This window comes from Myripristis murdjan, chromosome 10, assembly GCF_902150065.1.
Source record: "Myripristis murdjan chromosome 10, fMyrMur1.1, whole genome shotgun sequence".
NCBI lineage: Eukaryota > Metazoa > Chordata > Actinopteri > Holocentriformes > Holocentridae > Myripristis > Myripristis murdjan.
In genome coordinates this window covers 25,633,794-25,651,175 of record NC_043989.1, presented here as the reverse complement: position 1 = coordinate 25,651,175, position 17,382 = coordinate 25,633,794, and the positions used below count along the sequence as shown (strand labels likewise).

The window sequence follows — 17,382 nt, the reverse complement described above, 5'->3', positions numbered from 1 at the left end:
ACAAAAAATGTCAGTGTCAATAACTTGTCATGTGCCCTTGAGCATCAATTACAGCTTGACAACGACGTCTCATGCTGTTCACAAGTCGACTTATTGTCTGCTGAGGCATGGCATCCCACTCTTCTTGAAGGGCGGCCCTCAGGACATTGAGGTTCTGGGGTACAGAGCTCCGAGCCTCTACACGGCGACTCAGCTGATCCCATAGGTTTTCTATGGGATTCAGGTCTGAGAAAGTGCAGGCCACTCCATTTGAGGTACCCCAGTCTCCAGCAGCCGTTCCCTAATGATACGACCTCGATGAGCTGGAGCATCAAACACCTGATGTGAATTTTGCCGTTAAACTCCTTGTTAGAGAACAGCAACGTGTGCAAAAAGTACTGAAACACTGAACAGTTGGACATGTGCATTCAAAAGTTTACAGAAGGTCACATTAAGTTCACCTGTAAAGGTTATAATGCATTTTAGGTTCATCCTGAAATTTCACCCGAAAGCCGAATATCCCTAACTTTTTGTGAGTGGTGTATGATACCAAAACCAAAGTAAATATGTGGCCCCATTTACACCCATTAAGACACTGAACAGGACACATGGGTTCTAGTGAGAATGAACACTTTATTAACACCCAATTTGATTTCATTCAATCAAAACAAAGGTAGCTTCTTTCTTACATTTGGTCAAGTTTATTTTCACTTGGTCTCATTAAATACATCTGCAATACTTTCCATTCAGACAGCTGCAGACTCCTTAAACTTGAGTTTCAACCAGCTCGGGACATCTCACCGACTAAAACGCTTACCTCCTACAAAAAAACCTGCAGCAAAGTGTATGTCCTGATCATGAAAACAATCAAGGAGACAAACTTAGACATTAGCAATTCCCCCTAAAAGGTCAGAAGTTTTGACTAGACGGATTCCAGAGTCTCCAGAGGTTCATTTGAATATTTACAGTTGCTGGGTTCACATTTTGGAGACATTTTTTTATGGACGCACATGATCAAAAGTCAGAGAAGATTTTCAGTAGATACTCACTGCTGAAACATGGTTCAAGGTCGAGGATTAGGCTTGACCCGTCCCTTGTTGACTTAAATATTAGAAATGACACACTGGAAATCCTGGACTATCCCATTATCTAATTAATACCCAAAATCTAAACTGGTTTTTAGTTCTCACTCTTCAAGTGCATTCATTTAAAAATAAAAAACAAAAACAAAAACAAAAGAAACTCAAGTAAACAATGTTGGACACATCAGAAAAAGAACATAAAGAAAACATGTCAACAGGATGATTGTTCCACATCAGTGGTTCAGTCCCCTGAACAATTCCTGTTGCCAAACAGCATCTTGTCCAAAAGAAACGCCAAAAATCCCCCATCTCTTCAGCAGTTGCTGTTGGACAGCCTGAACATTTATTCTGAAATTTAGTAACCATAATGACATTTCCACACGCGCAAATTCAAAGGTTAATTTAGGGAGAGACTAAAAAAAGAATGAAGTAGCCTTGGTCGGCAGCAAATATGATTATCTCTTTACATTTTGTGGCTGCAAGGAAAGTTGAAAATGCACATGACAATACAGGTTAGTGCAGAGCCACATAAGGGATTGTTGGCGAAGCCTCCCTGAATGCAACTTGCCTAAAATGTGGCACAAGTTATAAACATTGATTTCTTTATGGACTGAAGTGCTTGGCTGAGAGGGGGAATGGAATGAACTTTTTTTTTTTTTCTCCCCAAGAGTCAAGTCAAATACACACGGCCAGAGAGAGGGAATCAACAGTTACTGGAGCATGTGTGTTTGAGTGTGCACCTTCATTTGAAACAACAAACAATCTCCACAGTGATCTCTCTTCTGACACATTCTGGATGGAAAAGGGGGCGGGGGACAAAGTCCACGATTAAAAAAAAGAAAAAAAAGAGGGAAAAAAAGAAGACAAACAATGTGCCTGTGTGTTGTTTTCCTACCCCCAAAGATTCATTACAATGACATCATGGTTTGATTTTCTTATTCTTTATCAAAACTGAAAAAAAGTGACAAAATTATCAATCTAGTAGTAACCCTTCAGTTAGGTGACCAACCATTTTAGTTTGACTGAACACAAGAGGGACATGGTATAGATGTAATGTGGCTTAGTCCTGCTGACAGGTGTACACACTGTGTGTGTGTGTGTGTCTATACAGTAGGTGGCAAGGAAGGGAGTAATTGGTATGCATGGATGAAAACTACAAATGATGTATGGAGAGGCGTGTGTGCGAATGGCATGTCTATTAAAGTGTGTGTGTGTGTGTGTGTGTGTGTGTGTGTTTAGGTCCTCAGTCTCTCTCGTCTCCATGTTCCACAGTGGCTGAGCCAGTTCTCTTGTCGTCTTGCTTGAGTCTGTCTCTTGTATAAGCGCTTGTGTCTGCTCCACTCAGTCCCTCTCTCTCCTTCTCCTGTTCAGTACAATTCAGTCGCTTACTCCTCCTCCTCCAGTCTGGTCTCCATGGTTACTGAAGCACCACGGTCCAGTCCGCCCCTGCGTTCATGCCGGGCTTGCGAAGCGTTAACACTGACATGGAGGCGTCAAAATCAAACTCCAGTTGGCTCTCCTGACCATCTGGAGAGAGAGAGTGAAAGCATCGAACAATGAAGCTAACAGTGCAACCACTGAATTGAGGAAAAAAATTATTTAGGAAAAACTGAATCTCTTGGGGGCAACAAGCAAAGATCACTGAAAAGTTATCTTTGGCCTCCTAAAGCAAACAGTATTACTTACCTACTAGTCTATTTATAGGGAGAGTTATTTTTGGCAGTAGCTTTTATAAGCCACAATAATGAAATATAGTGAGAGATCTAAGTAGCTTATGCTGTACTCCTGAATAATCCATGCCCAGTCACATTTCAGATTTTGATTCTTTGCTCCAACATGTTGCAGCATCCTGACAAGTTCAGTGTGCACCCACTCCACCAGGTTCTCCACATCCAAATTAGGGAACATTAACATAATAATTTTACCATATAAAAACATGAAGAAACACTTCAAGCACTCACCGGCAGTCTTGAGGGTAACCTTACTGGGCTTACTGGCTCCCAGTATGAGGATACGCTCGATCCAAGACTGGGTAGAAAACTGGGCATCTGGAGCCAGATTACTGTTGAAAGAGACAGAGAGAGGTCAACACTTCAGTTTTGTCCACATTTCACCTTCACTAAAAAAAAAAAAAAAAAAAAAAAAAAAAAAAAACTGAAGCTCCTGCGATATCATCTATATCATTAACATGATACAGAAATGATCAAGATTATGAACTCCTATGAACACAGACACTTGTGCCAATTCATTTTCTGATTTCCAGAAAGACTAAGAAAAAAATCTTATTTGATTCTGAGTCAGGTATATCCTTATATCACTTAACCCTAAATTAAAATCACAGAATGCAAGGAACATCACAGATTGGCGATGACAGAAATAATATCTGATAGTAGACTTGACAGGTGGCAGGCTGGAGGGGATCATGTGTTTGGCATGTGTGTCTGTTGGTGTGTGTGTGTGTGAGAGTGTGTGTCTGGCTGCAGCTAATCTATCAGCCTAATAATTTTTTTTATGCCCACTTATGGATGCATCATCAAGGACCTCATGTGGTTGCGGTCATTTAAAACCTTTGAAAAACCTGTTTTATACCACAGTTGAGTCCTCACTCCTCTTAAGCAGCCAGTGGGCGTCGCAAGTGATCAACAACTGCTTCAGTTTGGAATCTTGTTTTTTTTCCTTTATTTCTTTCTGCTAGGGACAACCAATCATGTCTTGTTGCCACAGATTCAAACGTGGATACCACTGTGTCTTCTTGCGAGAGATTCAACTTAATGTATGTGCCAGGGAATGTTAGTTGGCACATTCTTTTGTTGGTATTTTCACTTTGAAATTGACATTTTACATTGTTGGTCTTGTGGAATAGTTCCTGTCCAGATATGCAGGCCAAGGTAAGACAACTATGGCTTGTATAGATTAAAAAAAAAAACATCTGAAAACATTCCATAATGTCAGCCAGCTGCTGAAATGCCTTTGTTGATTAACTTATCACTCATGGTGGCGTGATAATGAACTCAGCACACAGTCTTTTTGTTTTTTATAGAACTGAAACAGAGAGAGTCCTTTAATCACCCACATGGAAGAGAGGACGTTGTTGGCAAAGGACAGCCTCCTGTGGATGAACTCCTTCTTGTTGAAGTTAAAGGTGTGGCCGTCATCAATGTAGAGTTCACCCTCGGCGGTTCTCTGTTACGGAGAGACAGGCAGACCTTTCAAATATGACCGTGCCATTTGGCAGGCTGTGTGACAAAATAACAAAGGACAATGAGAGGCTCTCCTCGTGTTAGCAGTCTGTGTGTGAGTCTTTGAGTTACCTGAGGACTGAGAGCCACATATAAAGTGTAGGGGTCGTGCTCCATGCAGGTGGAAGACCTACGAACTCTAATCTTCCTGGGAATAATGGAGCCACCGCGCTGGTATACAGGGATCTGACAAGAGGACAGAAGGCTACAAATCAACCAGAGACAAATGAGGAAACACAGTACAATTCAACAATCTATTGGTCGTCCTTGATGTGTAATTAAAGTGTTAGCTGGACACTGTGTATGTTTATTTGCGTGTGTGTCTTACAGAACTCATGGTGACAGGGACATAAAGGTTTTGGGCCCCGTTGTGCTTCTGGAAGGTGTGGACATCAAACCAAACCTAAGAGACACACAAGTTAGAACAGGAACTCAACAACCTGCATGTGCTTTCATCTTAATGACATCCAGTCATATAAAGGAACATTTCCCTTGACAGGACCATGCCTTAGGGCATTAGGCAGGACAGGCAGCCAAAGCATGTGTTGAGATGTCTGTGCTTCTTTTTCAGGACTGTTATGACAGATGAAACAAGCCTCTCACCTCTCCTTTACCAGGCAGGTAAGCAGTGATCCCTCTGGCTCCCTCCTCAGTCACTGGGTGAACCAACAAGTCCCTCCCTGCAGCAAAGCAAAATGGTGTGAGCAGTGTTGGGAACCACTTCCAACCAACAAAATTCTCAAGTTTTCATTTGCTATTCAGTTATCTTGCCCTTGACTCCTCCAGTTCAGTTTCCAGTTTTCTTGTAGCTGAAGTGTATTGCAGGAAAGCGAACATAGCAAGAAAACTGAAAACATGATCCAAAGCACCTACACTTTGCCAAATGTTCTGATCCCTCCTTTACCACTGTACTGCCGTGCGATCAGTTAACTGCTCATGCATGCACTGTGTGTTTGCTAAAACTATGTGGAAGAAAACCTTTGTGCACAAGAGTGTTTGACTCACCAATCAAGAACTGGTCATCCATGGCAAAAGTAGCAGTGTCCTGAGGATACTCCACCCACAACGGTCTACGAGAGAGAGGTGAGTAGCAGTGGGTATTTTATAGGGTACTTGGTATTGAAAATACAATTTTGACAAAAACTGAATTCGCAGTACACATTTCTGTGTGATGTAGCACATTGTAATAACTTGCAAAACCATGAAAATGCAAACACTGGAAGAGCGCAAATCTGAGTTTAACTAAACAAGCATTCAAACTCAGTTGTGTCAGACTTAATCACAGGATACAGGAAGACATCCAAGAAGTTTTCACTTTGGTTTCTGCGTAAATGTGTTAGGTTGCATATTGCCCCAGTATTTTAATACCGGAGACACACACTAAACCAGCGAAAAGCTTATAGATGATGTTAACAGGGAGTTCATGTCAACTGTTTTTGTTTTTAAAATGCTAAAGACATCCAATCATCTACCTTGCAGCTTGCTGGTGCAGGCTTAATGGTGTCTATTTTGACTGAGAGAAGTAGTCCAGATGAAGTTCCAGTAGGGCCTCAGAATTTCTCAAAGCTACAACATTGTGATTCCTCATCTGACACCTAGAGTCTTTATAAAGTGAAAAACCTGCTCCTCTGTAAAATAACAGGGCTTACACCTGTCAGTATCACAATATGCAGAGTGGATTCTGAACAACAAAAAATAAAAACACAATGTCTTGATGCACTGATTTTTTTTCTCTCCTCACCTCCACAGGTGAGATTACTGGAGGGGACACAAATATAAACATATACTCGCATCTCCATGTGCCCACCTCATGACGGGGTGTCCAGTGCGGTATGCGTGGTAGAACAGCTGGTACCAGTAGGGCAGCAGGGCGTAGCGTTGACGCACTGCTTCCCGGATTAGCGCTGTGTTCTCGGGTCCAAACAGCCAGGGCTCGCGGCGTGGTGTGTCCAGGTGGGCATGAGCCCTGAAGAACGGCTGGTAGGCACCTGTCTGGTACCACCGCACCAGCAGCTCGCTGCTCGGAGTCTTGAAGAAGCCACCCACATCAGCTGTGGCACAGACAGGAAAGATGTTAAGTCAAGCCAGGAAGCACCTGGGCAGTGTGATAAAATATTGGTGGAACAAAGCAGTGCTTCACAAATACAGTAATGACCTACATCAGAATTAGAGGGGATAGAAAGAGAGCTGCTTGATGTGCCCAGGCAACTTTCTTTGATGACTGTTATAAAATATGACAGTGATCATTGCTTCATTCTCTGGAGAGCGCATGAGGCACAGCAGGCAGGAATGTTAAATATAACTGCTACTGGTATACCCAGGGAACGAGTGCCTTCACTATGGCAACACATCATGTGCATTTAAATGATAGCATTATCAGTTACTTTTTGGTGATTCAGGTCAAATGACTTCAGGAATACTGATTTTTAACAGAGGTGCCTGTCCTGTGCCTGTCCTCAAAACCTGAGTCAGCATCACAGTCTTCTTCCATTGCTGTTCCTGAGCCACTTGTGATTCAATGCATGCTGGGTTTTAGACTGCTGGGAATTTCAACATGCTGATGTTAAAGAGGGCAACTGTTGCACATTATAACCAACACTTGTGGTTCTTAGTTGTCAAAGGCGGCAACATGTTGCTAAACAGTAAAACCTGTTTGACCACTCCCAACAGAGAGGAAATTCAACAGGTCATTGTTGCCTTTGAACAACCGTTTCAACATCCAATGTGTTCTCAGCAAACAATGATTATTAATGGCATTGCACCATTAAAAATGTACCTATATCCGTCAAGCACCAGAACACCTGAGCATCAATGTATCAATGTAGCCCGTATTTTATTTTGTCAGTCTATTTAAAGTTTTAATTTGCTTATTAAATCACCATTTGCATTATGTGGAGATAAGGAAACATAACTAGCTTTTAATTTTGATGGCTCACTTGTTTGTCATACTGACAAATTAAGTTTGGGTACCTTGTTGCAGTTAGAAACAAAATGTATCATCCATTCCTTTTATTAAAAAAACAATACTACAGATCATACAGCTAACAGGTTCAGGTCATCTTGTCGTATCTCTTCAACTGACTTGAACTAAGGTTTGCAAAGATTCTCTGATGTTGCCAATTCATCCTAAATTTATTCAAACTGTAAGAGATCACAAATTCATGGTAAGAAATATGTCCCAAACACTGATCAAATCTTGACACTCAGCTGTCCAGCATTTGAGCAGTCAGCTGAGTGCGCACACAGACTCTCCAGCGAAGAAGAATCATTTGACCTTAAGGCGGGTGATGCTTACCCCCACAGAAAGACACTCCCACCAGGCCCAGGCTCAGGCACATGGGAATGGAGATCTTCAGGTGATCCCACTCAGCAGCATTATCCCCTGTCCACACGGCACCTGGAGACACACAAACACCCATTATTTAAAGACTACAAAGGTCCTGTGCTAGAATACCCTGGGAAAAGAACACAATCCTTTTTTTCACTTTCAAGTGATCCAAGTCTTACACAAGACCTTCGATGAAAATTTGGTTGAAATAATTAATGACAAACAATATCTAATTCACTGTTACAACACTGTATTACAAGCACATTAACATTACATGTTGAGCCATACTGTCAGAAAAACAAAGAGTGCTTTGACCTGGGAGAGGCCAGTTTTGCTGATAATATTGCTTGCTTGCAGTACAGAAAAATAAGGACGCATTAAGGCAGCAGAACGCTCACCATAGCGCTGTGACCCAGCAAAGAAGGCCCTGGTCAGGACAAATGGCCGCTCTACTCCCCCCGACCTCTGGACCAGGCCCTCCGCTGTGGCCATTTGCTGCAGGTCACATACAGGACAGTTAGTGGAGGAGTCAGCATCCGAAATGCACACACATATTACCAAAAAAATGCTGCTCAGAATACACTGTTTGCACAAAGCCACAATTCATAAAATGGTGTACACTCACCACATAGAAGCCATAGAGGTTGTGCAAGTCGCGGTGCTCCCAGGCACCATGCACTGCATCCTTGTGCATGGTGACCTCTGGGCCGTTGAAGACCGACGGCTCATTCATGTCGTTCCACGTGTAGAGGTTCTCCATGGAGCCCTGTGGAGTGGACAGAGGAGTTAGAGATGTAGGCTGGGAAAACTTGGACAGAGAAAGTCTTAAGAATCTAAGACAAATTTCTCCCCATCCTCAAAAAAAAAAAAAAAAAATCATTGCACTGAGCAGCATCCCGGTGGGAATGTGTGAATGAAACTGGATGCTGCTGAAAAATAGCCTTTGATTTTCCCTGGTTAAATATAGGTTAAAAAAAAATGATTAGTGGTATCATTGACCAAAGTGGGTGTAAAGCTGTGAACATCTATTGTTCCAATTATGGTGCTTTGTTATTTACACACACATTGACACACACAGTTCCACATGAGAAAATATTTTTCTTCAACAGAGCAGAGATGAAGGCAGCCTTAAGACTCACCTCGTACTGATCGTAGGCAAACATGCTGGCCCACCAGGCCCTCATCTCTGGATTGGTGAAGTCTGGATAGCCTGCATTGCCTGAAGGACATCAAACAAAACAGATCAGAAAATGGTTTGATGGGGAGAGGGTGAGAAATCAACCAATCAACCTTGAGCAGAATAATGTAATTTGCAATGACTCAAGTGTTTAGATGTGTCTCTCCAATAGGAGCTATTAACTCTCATCACCTCAGTAAAAGACCATGAAATTGGATTTATAATAGAGCAATATAAATTGAGAGAGCATCTTCTGTGGATGGGTAGCACATCCTCGATCTCTTACCAGGCCAGCACCAGCCCTCGTAATCTCCACCGTCTTTATTCTTGATATAGTAACCCCGAGAACGGATTTCATTATGGATCTTGTAGTTGCTGTCCACTTTGATATGAGGATCCACAATAGCCACCATCTGTTGATGGATAAAAGAAAAGAAAGTGAGAAAAATATAGATACTTTTCTTCGCTCAGACTGCAGGAAATGGAAGCAGGTCAACTAAAGCTTCGGGCAAGTTTCTGTCCTATGTTTTGTCCTTGGTGGGTGTCACTTTCTCTTAGCACAGTGGTGTTGGGTAACTTGTCACCCTTACCTTGCGTTTCTTGTCCATGATGCCCTGCAGCATGTCCCTGGGTGTGGCAAACTTGTGCGGGTCCCACGTGAAGTAGCGCTTGCCGTCGGTGTGCTCAATGTCAAGCCAAATGAAGTCATAGGGGATGTCATGCTGGTCAAAGCCTGCGTCCACCGCCTGCACGTCCTCCTGGTCGTTGTAATTCCAGCGGCACTGATGGTAGGCGAGGGCAGAAAGGGGAGGGAAGGCCTGGGTGCCTGGGAGAAGACAAGAGAAGACAAGGATGTCAGGTATGATTAGAGAGAGAGTTTCTTAAGACCAGAAAGTGTCTTTGGGGTTCACAAATGTCCACCTTGCTATCAGATATAGGCCCAATAGGTTGGACCTAAAATGTCCCATCCCAACTAAAATCTGATGTTAAAGGCCAGAGTGCAAAATTAATATCTGCTATCTGCCAAATGCTGGTAAAATCTGTCAGTGGTGGATAAGTCAATAACTTGACAGTAACAGTAACATTTGAGTGATGTTGCTATATATGGTCTTTAATTTTGCCTGTCAAAATTCTCCTATAATTTGAGCTGTTGCATTTTATAATGAATTACAAATTTTTATCTATTGTATAAGTAAATGAGAAAGTTTTAAATTAAAACTTTAATCCCGGTCTTGTACATGAATCACTGAAAGATGTGGGAAAGTGTGCTATAATGTTCATGCAGGAGGATAGCCATCCATCTTCTGACCTGTAAGCGAGGCATACTGGGAGAAAACATCTTGGGGCTTCGGTCCCAGCATAACAAAAACATCAATGATGCCGCTCTCAGAGATCCAGCGCACGTCTGTCTGTGGCGTCTCACTTGAGCCCTGCACATAGTCCAGCATCTTGCCAAAGACTGTCTGCATAGACACAGACACCACAGAGTCACACTGAGTGAAGGACTGTAAGGCAAACAAGTTGTGTGTGTGTGCTCACGTTTTTGTGTTGTGCCAGCTCTTGGCTGTCTCTACCTTTCCTGCGGTGTTGGAGCTGATATCCACCCATGTCTCAGCGGCATTGAGCCAGAAGATGCCGGTGGTCCGCTGGGCGTTGTGGGCTAGCATGACTGGGACAGCACCATACAGGGCCATAGGGTTGTACAGTTCATACTGGAACACATCCAGGTTATAGAGCCGGTATGGGTCCCCCCCACTGGAACACACACAGACAAAGTGAAGCTTGATCCATGATGCAAGAATGAACAATGCTACAGATCATGTAAAAAGAAACATCAGAGAACTACTCAAATATATCATAATTTTCTCAGAACATAACGAATCCTTTCAGTGACCAAATGAAAAAGCAGTGCAAATGCAACTGGGTGCTGCTGGGACTCACTCTGTGGTTTTGAGTTTGAGGGTGTCTGCATGCTCTGGAATGCCGTAAACGTGCTCAACTCCTGGCAACGAGAAGTCTAAACTGACAGCAGACGGGCCTGTAGAGGGAGAGCAACCAATCGGGTGTTAGAGGAGATAACAAATGATAAAAGCAAGAATTGTAGTCAGTCATTTTTATGTACCTGATAATGGTAAAGTAAAAACAGTTTATCGCTACTTCCTGCATGCCAGCTTATTTCAGCAAAGGAATGCAAAACTCCCCCTTCCTACACACACTGTGACAAGGGCTGTATGAGCTGAGATTCATTATAATTCAAAATATCACAAGCACCACCAAGAGACCAGCAGAGAGCAGGACCAAACAGCAAGGAGACTTACCGTTAGGTTTGCTGTCTGAATGCGATTTAAACGTTTCCTCCCACATCCCGTCTTCTACTTTCTCTTCCTCTTCGTTTACTGCCTGGTAGAGAACGGGGGAACAATGAAAGAGTCTTAGAGTAGAAAAACCAATCAGGATTGTAGGAAAGGGGTTGAAAACTAAGGGGAAGAAACAGGAGAGTGATAAGATATATTTATATGTGTCTTATTTCCCACCTCCTCGGCCTGGTTAGCCGGATCAGCCTCCTCTTTCTTCTCTGCCTCTGGGTCTGCTTGACTGCTCCACAACAGGAAGAATGGAAGGAGGGGACAGGACAGTATAGGGCAGGAAGAGAGACATGTTACCCAGGCAGAAGCAAATGCAGTGGATGGGTAATGAGATATGAGTTTAAAAATCACACTATGATAAAAAGAAGAGGACATACATACAGGGTGGTCCGTGATTGTCTCCTGACTGCACACTAATTACTAACAAGAAATCAGCTACATCTCCTACGGGAATTAAATGACAAAAGGGACTGAGCAACTCCCTACCTTGTGGCTATTTCAAGCTAGGCATCATGGGACAGGACCTCTATAGGCGGCTGCATGTTGTAACACCCATAAGGCTCCTTTAAAGAACCACCTGTACCCAATGGACCAACCACATCACAGTGTGTGATCTAGGCCCCTTCAGACAAGCCAGGGTCTGATCAAATTTCAGTAGGTGCATGTAACTGCTATCTCCACACACATGCAGGATGTAGCTTACTTTTAAAGCTCAATCGAGCTCCAAAGAAATCCACATTTAGGGGAATCTTACATGTAAACATAAGGTGTAAATGGCAGCATAACCACAAAGAGAGATGTTGCTGTTGGATTAGGGAAACTGGGCTGCACTGCCTGAGGATTTAACACAAGGTACAATATCTGGTGGGAAATGGTCTACGGACATGATCAGGCTAGATTATGATTACTCTCACTTGAATTCTAGACCTGGCACTAGTGCATTTCCTGGCTATTGCAACAAGCTGGCACCATGAACTCTGCAGGCAGGGCATAAATACTTTGAGTTAACCTAAGTGGTCATGAAGCCCAATCAGTCCATGCAGTTGCAGTGTTGGATCAGTTTGTTACTGTGACACTCTAGGTGTGTGATTCAGCCACCAAACATTGATCTGACAAGACAATGACATACAGTGAAAATCATTGCCGGGCCCGAGCCGTTCAGGCCCTGTGCGCTTCAGATGAATGTTCACGTTCCCTCTGGATGATTTCTTATTGTTTGTTTCATGAAATATGCTGAAAATCAACCTCTTAAGTTGCACTTACATTTTAAATTACCACCCCCCCCCAAAATATGAAAATGGCTCACTAGAAAGTAACAGGAGGCCAATTTGACCCCTTACAAATTTATGTGGATCAACACTGCCACCCACACACACACACTTTTCTCTCATTCATACATATTTGAGACTAAACGCTGTGTTCAGTGTAATGGGAAGTCTAGCACGCCCTGCATCTTGCATCACTATTGGCAGCATTAGCACAAGAAACAGTATACACACTTACAAAGCTTAAGGGTCTTTACCTAGAGAATACCCACTTGATATTATCCCACACGCTAGCCACTGTGCTAGTTACTTTATAGGAGAAACTAGGATGATAGGGAGAAGAGGACAGAACAACGAGTCAGACAATACTGAAAAAATAAACCATTTCATGGGAACAAAAAGAGAATCATCCACTGAGTGAGGATGTGGATTAAAAGAGAGGGCTGGTCAAGGTGTGTATGTGTAAATGTGAGCGTGATTGCGTGTGTGTACGCGTGGTTTCTCACGTGTCCTTGCGCATCCTCAGGTGCTCAAAGGCCAGCAGGCCGCGCGAGTTTACTGACATCAGCACCTCGCGCCCCTCCATGATGTCCAATCGGAAGGGTCGGGCACTGACTATGACCCTCTGAGACTCCGCCCCCAGGGACAGAACCACCCCGTTCTCATCCTGAGACAGGAGGGACATGCTGTGGAGGGAAACAGCGAGGACAGGGAGGGTGAAGGAATGGAGTGGATTCAGTTTAGTAAAAACATGAAGAGAATTACATTGGAATCTTATGATCAGTCAATTACTATGCTACACTGTAAACTCGAACCCTATTTTATCCCCAAAAAACCTACGACACAGCAATGTTCCACTACAGCTCATCTCTCTCCATAATAAAAAAATCCTCTAAAGCCTCTAAAGCCTGTCTGCATTTGAAAATGGTCAGTGCTGGAGTTAATCTTTTAACAGAACCTAGATGATCACAGTTTGAACTAATGGCACAGATTCACACTGCAAAAGCCACAAAACATTAATCATGAAGTCCGGTTCTTTTCCTGAGATGGCCCTTTTGAACTTGTTTCACTGAAAAAACTAATTATTAACATCTTAATTCCTGTATTCCTACCACCTCCTCAACCACCAGGCCGTAAGTAAACAGACTCTGTACATATGTTGTCCAAGAAACTGGATCAGTAATTTCTTTTTTCTTTCAAATGATTTAGACTCAAACTTAGTTCTTACTTGAGATTTTCCTCATTTGTTTGCTGTTGGCTCATTCAGACCAGTCTAATTGGCTCGCTTTAAGACACAGCTGTGACTGCGCATCGTATTTAAAAAATTTGCTCCATTTGATTTGACTTTTAAATCCATGGCACTATTTAATCTGTGATCAAAACTGAGCATATTCCGGGACTGAGGGACATGAACGCTTAATGTCACTGGCGTACATTATGTGCCTCACCCCGCCATTCCCATTATCAGTCCAAGCCCTGGGGGACTTACGGCTCTGTAGGCGGCTCCTGGATGAGCACGTCTGGGACCTCGTAGCGAGGTTTCAGCGGCTTCAGCTCGTTAATCTTCACCCTCGTCATGTTGCCCTGGAGACGGTAGAGCTCCAGCAGCAGACGCACCTGAGAGAGAGAGAGAGAGAGAGAGAGAGAGAAGGAGGAGAGAGAGAGAGAAAGAGGGGGGAGAGAAGTGGGGGAACACAGTGAGGAATTTAATCATCATCTGATGAACAATGAGGTTTTACATTCTAACTTGTATGAGATGAGATAACGTAAAAGGCTCATTTGTGCATGGTGAACATTTTCCAGACTGCCCCTTCTCCCTTATTGATTGAATTACTTTGGTTTTCTATTGTGGCCTGTGGCAAGTGGGAATTTTGCAGATATCCTACATTTTACCTTTATTTTCTAAAGTTCGAAACAGATCTCAAAGGGTAAGAAAGAAGCTGTTTTTTACCTTTGGGTTCAACTGATTTGCGTGTCTACGGGTCAACAGAATCAAACTTAATGGCTTAGTACCTTTTCCTAATCCATTTATAGCTGTGTTTTTCCGAGCTGTATGCCATTAAGACCTGAGAGTCTGCAGGTTTTTTATTCCAACAGCACAACACAGCAGCTGATTTCACTCACCAATGGCTTCTTCAGTTAGTATAAAAATGAAATTACATTAAGTAATTTATTTTTTATAAACACACATCTCCTCCATTTGATTACATTACTACACACAAATATCTCACATGATGGCTGGTTATCTGACACGACCACGTAAAAATCCACAGGGATTTTTAAAAGGACATACTGTACAATGGGCTTAACATTCACTGTGGCTGGGATGATATCTGACGTCAGCAGTTCATCACATCCAGTTATGGCATTTCTAAATGCCAGTACGTCTTCAAAGTAACAATAAACATTAGGGGTGGGGGAAGAAAAAAAATTATTCACATAAGTATTGTGATCCCTTTTCTAATATAAATTTTTTACTCAATTTTTTTTTATTCCTCAATTGATTTAGAGTAAAGATGCTGGTATCATCCTAAGAAATCTGTTGTACCAAGCATGTCATGCTAGGATGTCAGCAAGGGGGTTAAATATTACTCTAAAGCTAGGCTAAATTTTGGCAACGGAAAAAATGGCATTTTCAAAGGGGTCCCTTGACCTCTGACCTCAAGATATCTGGATGAAAATGGGCTCTATGGGCACCCACAGGTTTCCCCTTTGCAGGCATTACGACCTTATGCTAATCCCATGCAGGCAGAAACCATGCATGAAGTACAAACGTGTTATTTTCACTGATTCTAAAATGGTCTATTTCTGCATACTGGGGCCTAACCAGGCTTGGAGCTGCATAAATTGGGCTTGACTGTAAAGCTGAGACACTTGTGGATTCAGTGAGCCACATTTTAATCATGCGTGATGGTGTTAGCTCCCATAATAAAATATCTGTTGTGACCTATAGGATAATCACAGCCTCATGAAACTACAAACTAGATACCGAGGGCATTCAGAGGATGTATGGTTTTCCAAGCATACTGACAATAAGGGGGAGTTTCTGAGCACTTTACAGAACAGAGGATAGTTCAAAAAACAAAAATTGCAATAAATTGTGATATCAAATCCCAATACTTGTAGAACTGCACAACTTAGGAATTGCAACACATGAATCTGCACTGTGATATTGTGATAGTATTGAATCAGAGGATAAACATGTTGTCCCGGCTTTATTAAAAACATGGAAAGGGTTGTGACATGGGAAGTAGGCAACAGGCAAGATTTAGGAACATCATGCATTATGTGATGTGTTCGAGTATCTGTGCTGTACCTTGTTATTGTCATTGATGAGCTGCAGGGTGAGTCTGGTGTTGGTCAGCTCCAGGGTCTCCAGCAGCGCTCGGTAGGGAGACTGGCCGGGCTTCAACGCTCGCTGGCGCCTGTTGGGATACACATACTTTTAACAGCATCCACACCACAGGTCACACGGCAGCCTTATGCTTTTCTTTGGCAAATGGCAACTGTAACTTCAGCTGAGTCCATCTACTGTGAATGCATGCAGGCTTGTCTGTCTTGCCAGTCAGCCGACTCACTTGCAGAAGGCACTCTGGTCACAGGTCTTGAAGTTACCCCGGTCCACAGCCCAGGTCCCACTGAGGCACACAGCCAGCCAGAGCAGCAGGACAGGCGCCATCCTACAGAGGAGAGATGGAGGCAAACTTTTTTAGGCTAACAACCACTGCTCAGGTAACTTCTTTTACAGCATCTGTGTTTGACTCGCTTCCTAAGCATTTCCTAGCACAGCTATGTGTGAGCAAACTATACGAGAAAAGACAACGGACTTTGATCTGCCCGTCCTGATAAACGCGTCAAGTGAAAGGTGGAGAAAGAAAATGTCAGAGGGGGCTTAGCTATTTCCTGTTTCCTCATCCTCCTACAACTCAACGATGTAAATATAGTAATAATTCAACTGTATTTTAAATGCTCTGTGCGTGTTGTACACTGAGCTTGCATGTGCGCATTTATTTCAGTCGATACGCTCCTGCCAAAGAGGTTAGAATGGTGTGCTCGCACAGACTGAATTAGCTAGTAGCTAGTAAGCTAGCAGTAGCTAACCGGTATTCTAGTAAAACGGGATTTCTGAACAACTAAGTTCCTATTCGTGTCAATGGAGTATTCATCTCTCAATGGTGGAGTAAGTCTTAAGTTATTGTTCGGCTGCAGCATTGTCATTCACTGACCCAACAGGAGCGGAATAACGTGCTAACCTGGCTAACAACCTTAGCTAAGCCAGTGTAGGCTGTCAAGCCGCTAACGTTAATTCAATTGGAGGATCTAGACTTTTCCAGTATTCATATTTCTGGCGGCGATAAAACTGTGCTCGGTCAGTTTGCTCTCAGATATACTAAGATGGTGGTCACCGGCGATAATCGCTGCCCGTTTGCGCACCGATAAGATATCAAACAGATGATAAAAACAAGATTAAACGGCGGAACTGCTTTGTCTTACCGTTCAGTGAAGGTGGCCATCTTGATAATGCTCTGGATTGGCTCCGCCCATTCACTCCGCATCAAAGATCGTTAGGAAAGCAAGATTTGAACCCCTGAGCGGTATACTGACTTTTAATTTCCCCAAATTTATGAACAATTTTATTTTATGAACCGGGCAGATTCCAACATATAGGGATCTGTGTGATTTAGAAACCCTTTGCCAACATGTTGTCTTATTATTTGGTGGGGTCTCTAAGTGACCGAGGGTGCATGTCTTGTTCCTGTGTGTCTTTATCCTCTCAGGCACAGACACGTCAGCGTGGAGCAGTCCAGACACCAGCCCTGCTCCAATCAGTGCACATTGATCTGGATTTCTCTCACCTCTTGCACTTGACTGCTTTCAAACCAGGGCACCATAAACAACTTAAACACCTCTCTCGCTATCTATCTATCTATCTGTAGATGTATGTG

At 43.0% G+C, this 17,382-nt stretch overlaps 1 protein-coding gene across 3 annotated transcripts; it reads right to left on the bottom strand.

The window, feature by feature from the left end:
* Positions 1 to 592: 592 nt before the first annotated feature.
* Positions 593 to 17,073, bottom strand: ganabb (glucosidase II alpha subunit b). 3 transcript variants are annotated; one of them, XM_030061355.1, is made up of 25 exons: positions 16,931 to 17,073; positions 16,015 to 16,116; positions 15,753 to 15,861; positions 13,926 to 14,053; positions 12,943 to 13,122; positions 12,694 to 12,759; positions 11,340 to 11,400; positions 11,124 to 11,205; positions 10,747 to 10,843; positions 10,380 to 10,560; positions 10,115 to 10,268; positions 9,396 to 9,631; positions 9,092 to 9,218; positions 8,768 to 8,847; positions 8,254 to 8,394; positions 8,027 to 8,123; positions 7,596 to 7,697; positions 6,108 to 6,351; positions 5,306 to 5,370; positions 4,904 to 4,980; positions 4,629 to 4,703; positions 4,373 to 4,486; positions 4,135 to 4,244; positions 3,023 to 3,123; positions 593 to 2,588 (listed from the first exon to the last, which is right to left on the bottom strand). In XM_030061355.1, the coding sequence occupies exons 1-25, from the start codon at positions 16,990 to 16,992 to the stop codon at positions 2,479 to 2,481; spliced, it is 2,901 nt and encodes a 966-aa protein (XP_029917215.1). In that variant the 5' UTR covers positions 16,993 to 17,073; the 3' UTR covers positions 593 to 2,478. The 3 variants fall into 3 exon arrangements, with proteins under 3 accessions (XP_029917215.1, XP_029917216.1, XP_029917217.1); XM_030061356.1 differs by lacking the exon at positions 16,931 to 17,073 and adding an exon at positions 16,690 to 16,823; XM_030061357.1 differs by lacking the exon at positions 12,694 to 12,759.
* Positions 17,074 to 17,382: the final 309 nt, after the last annotated feature.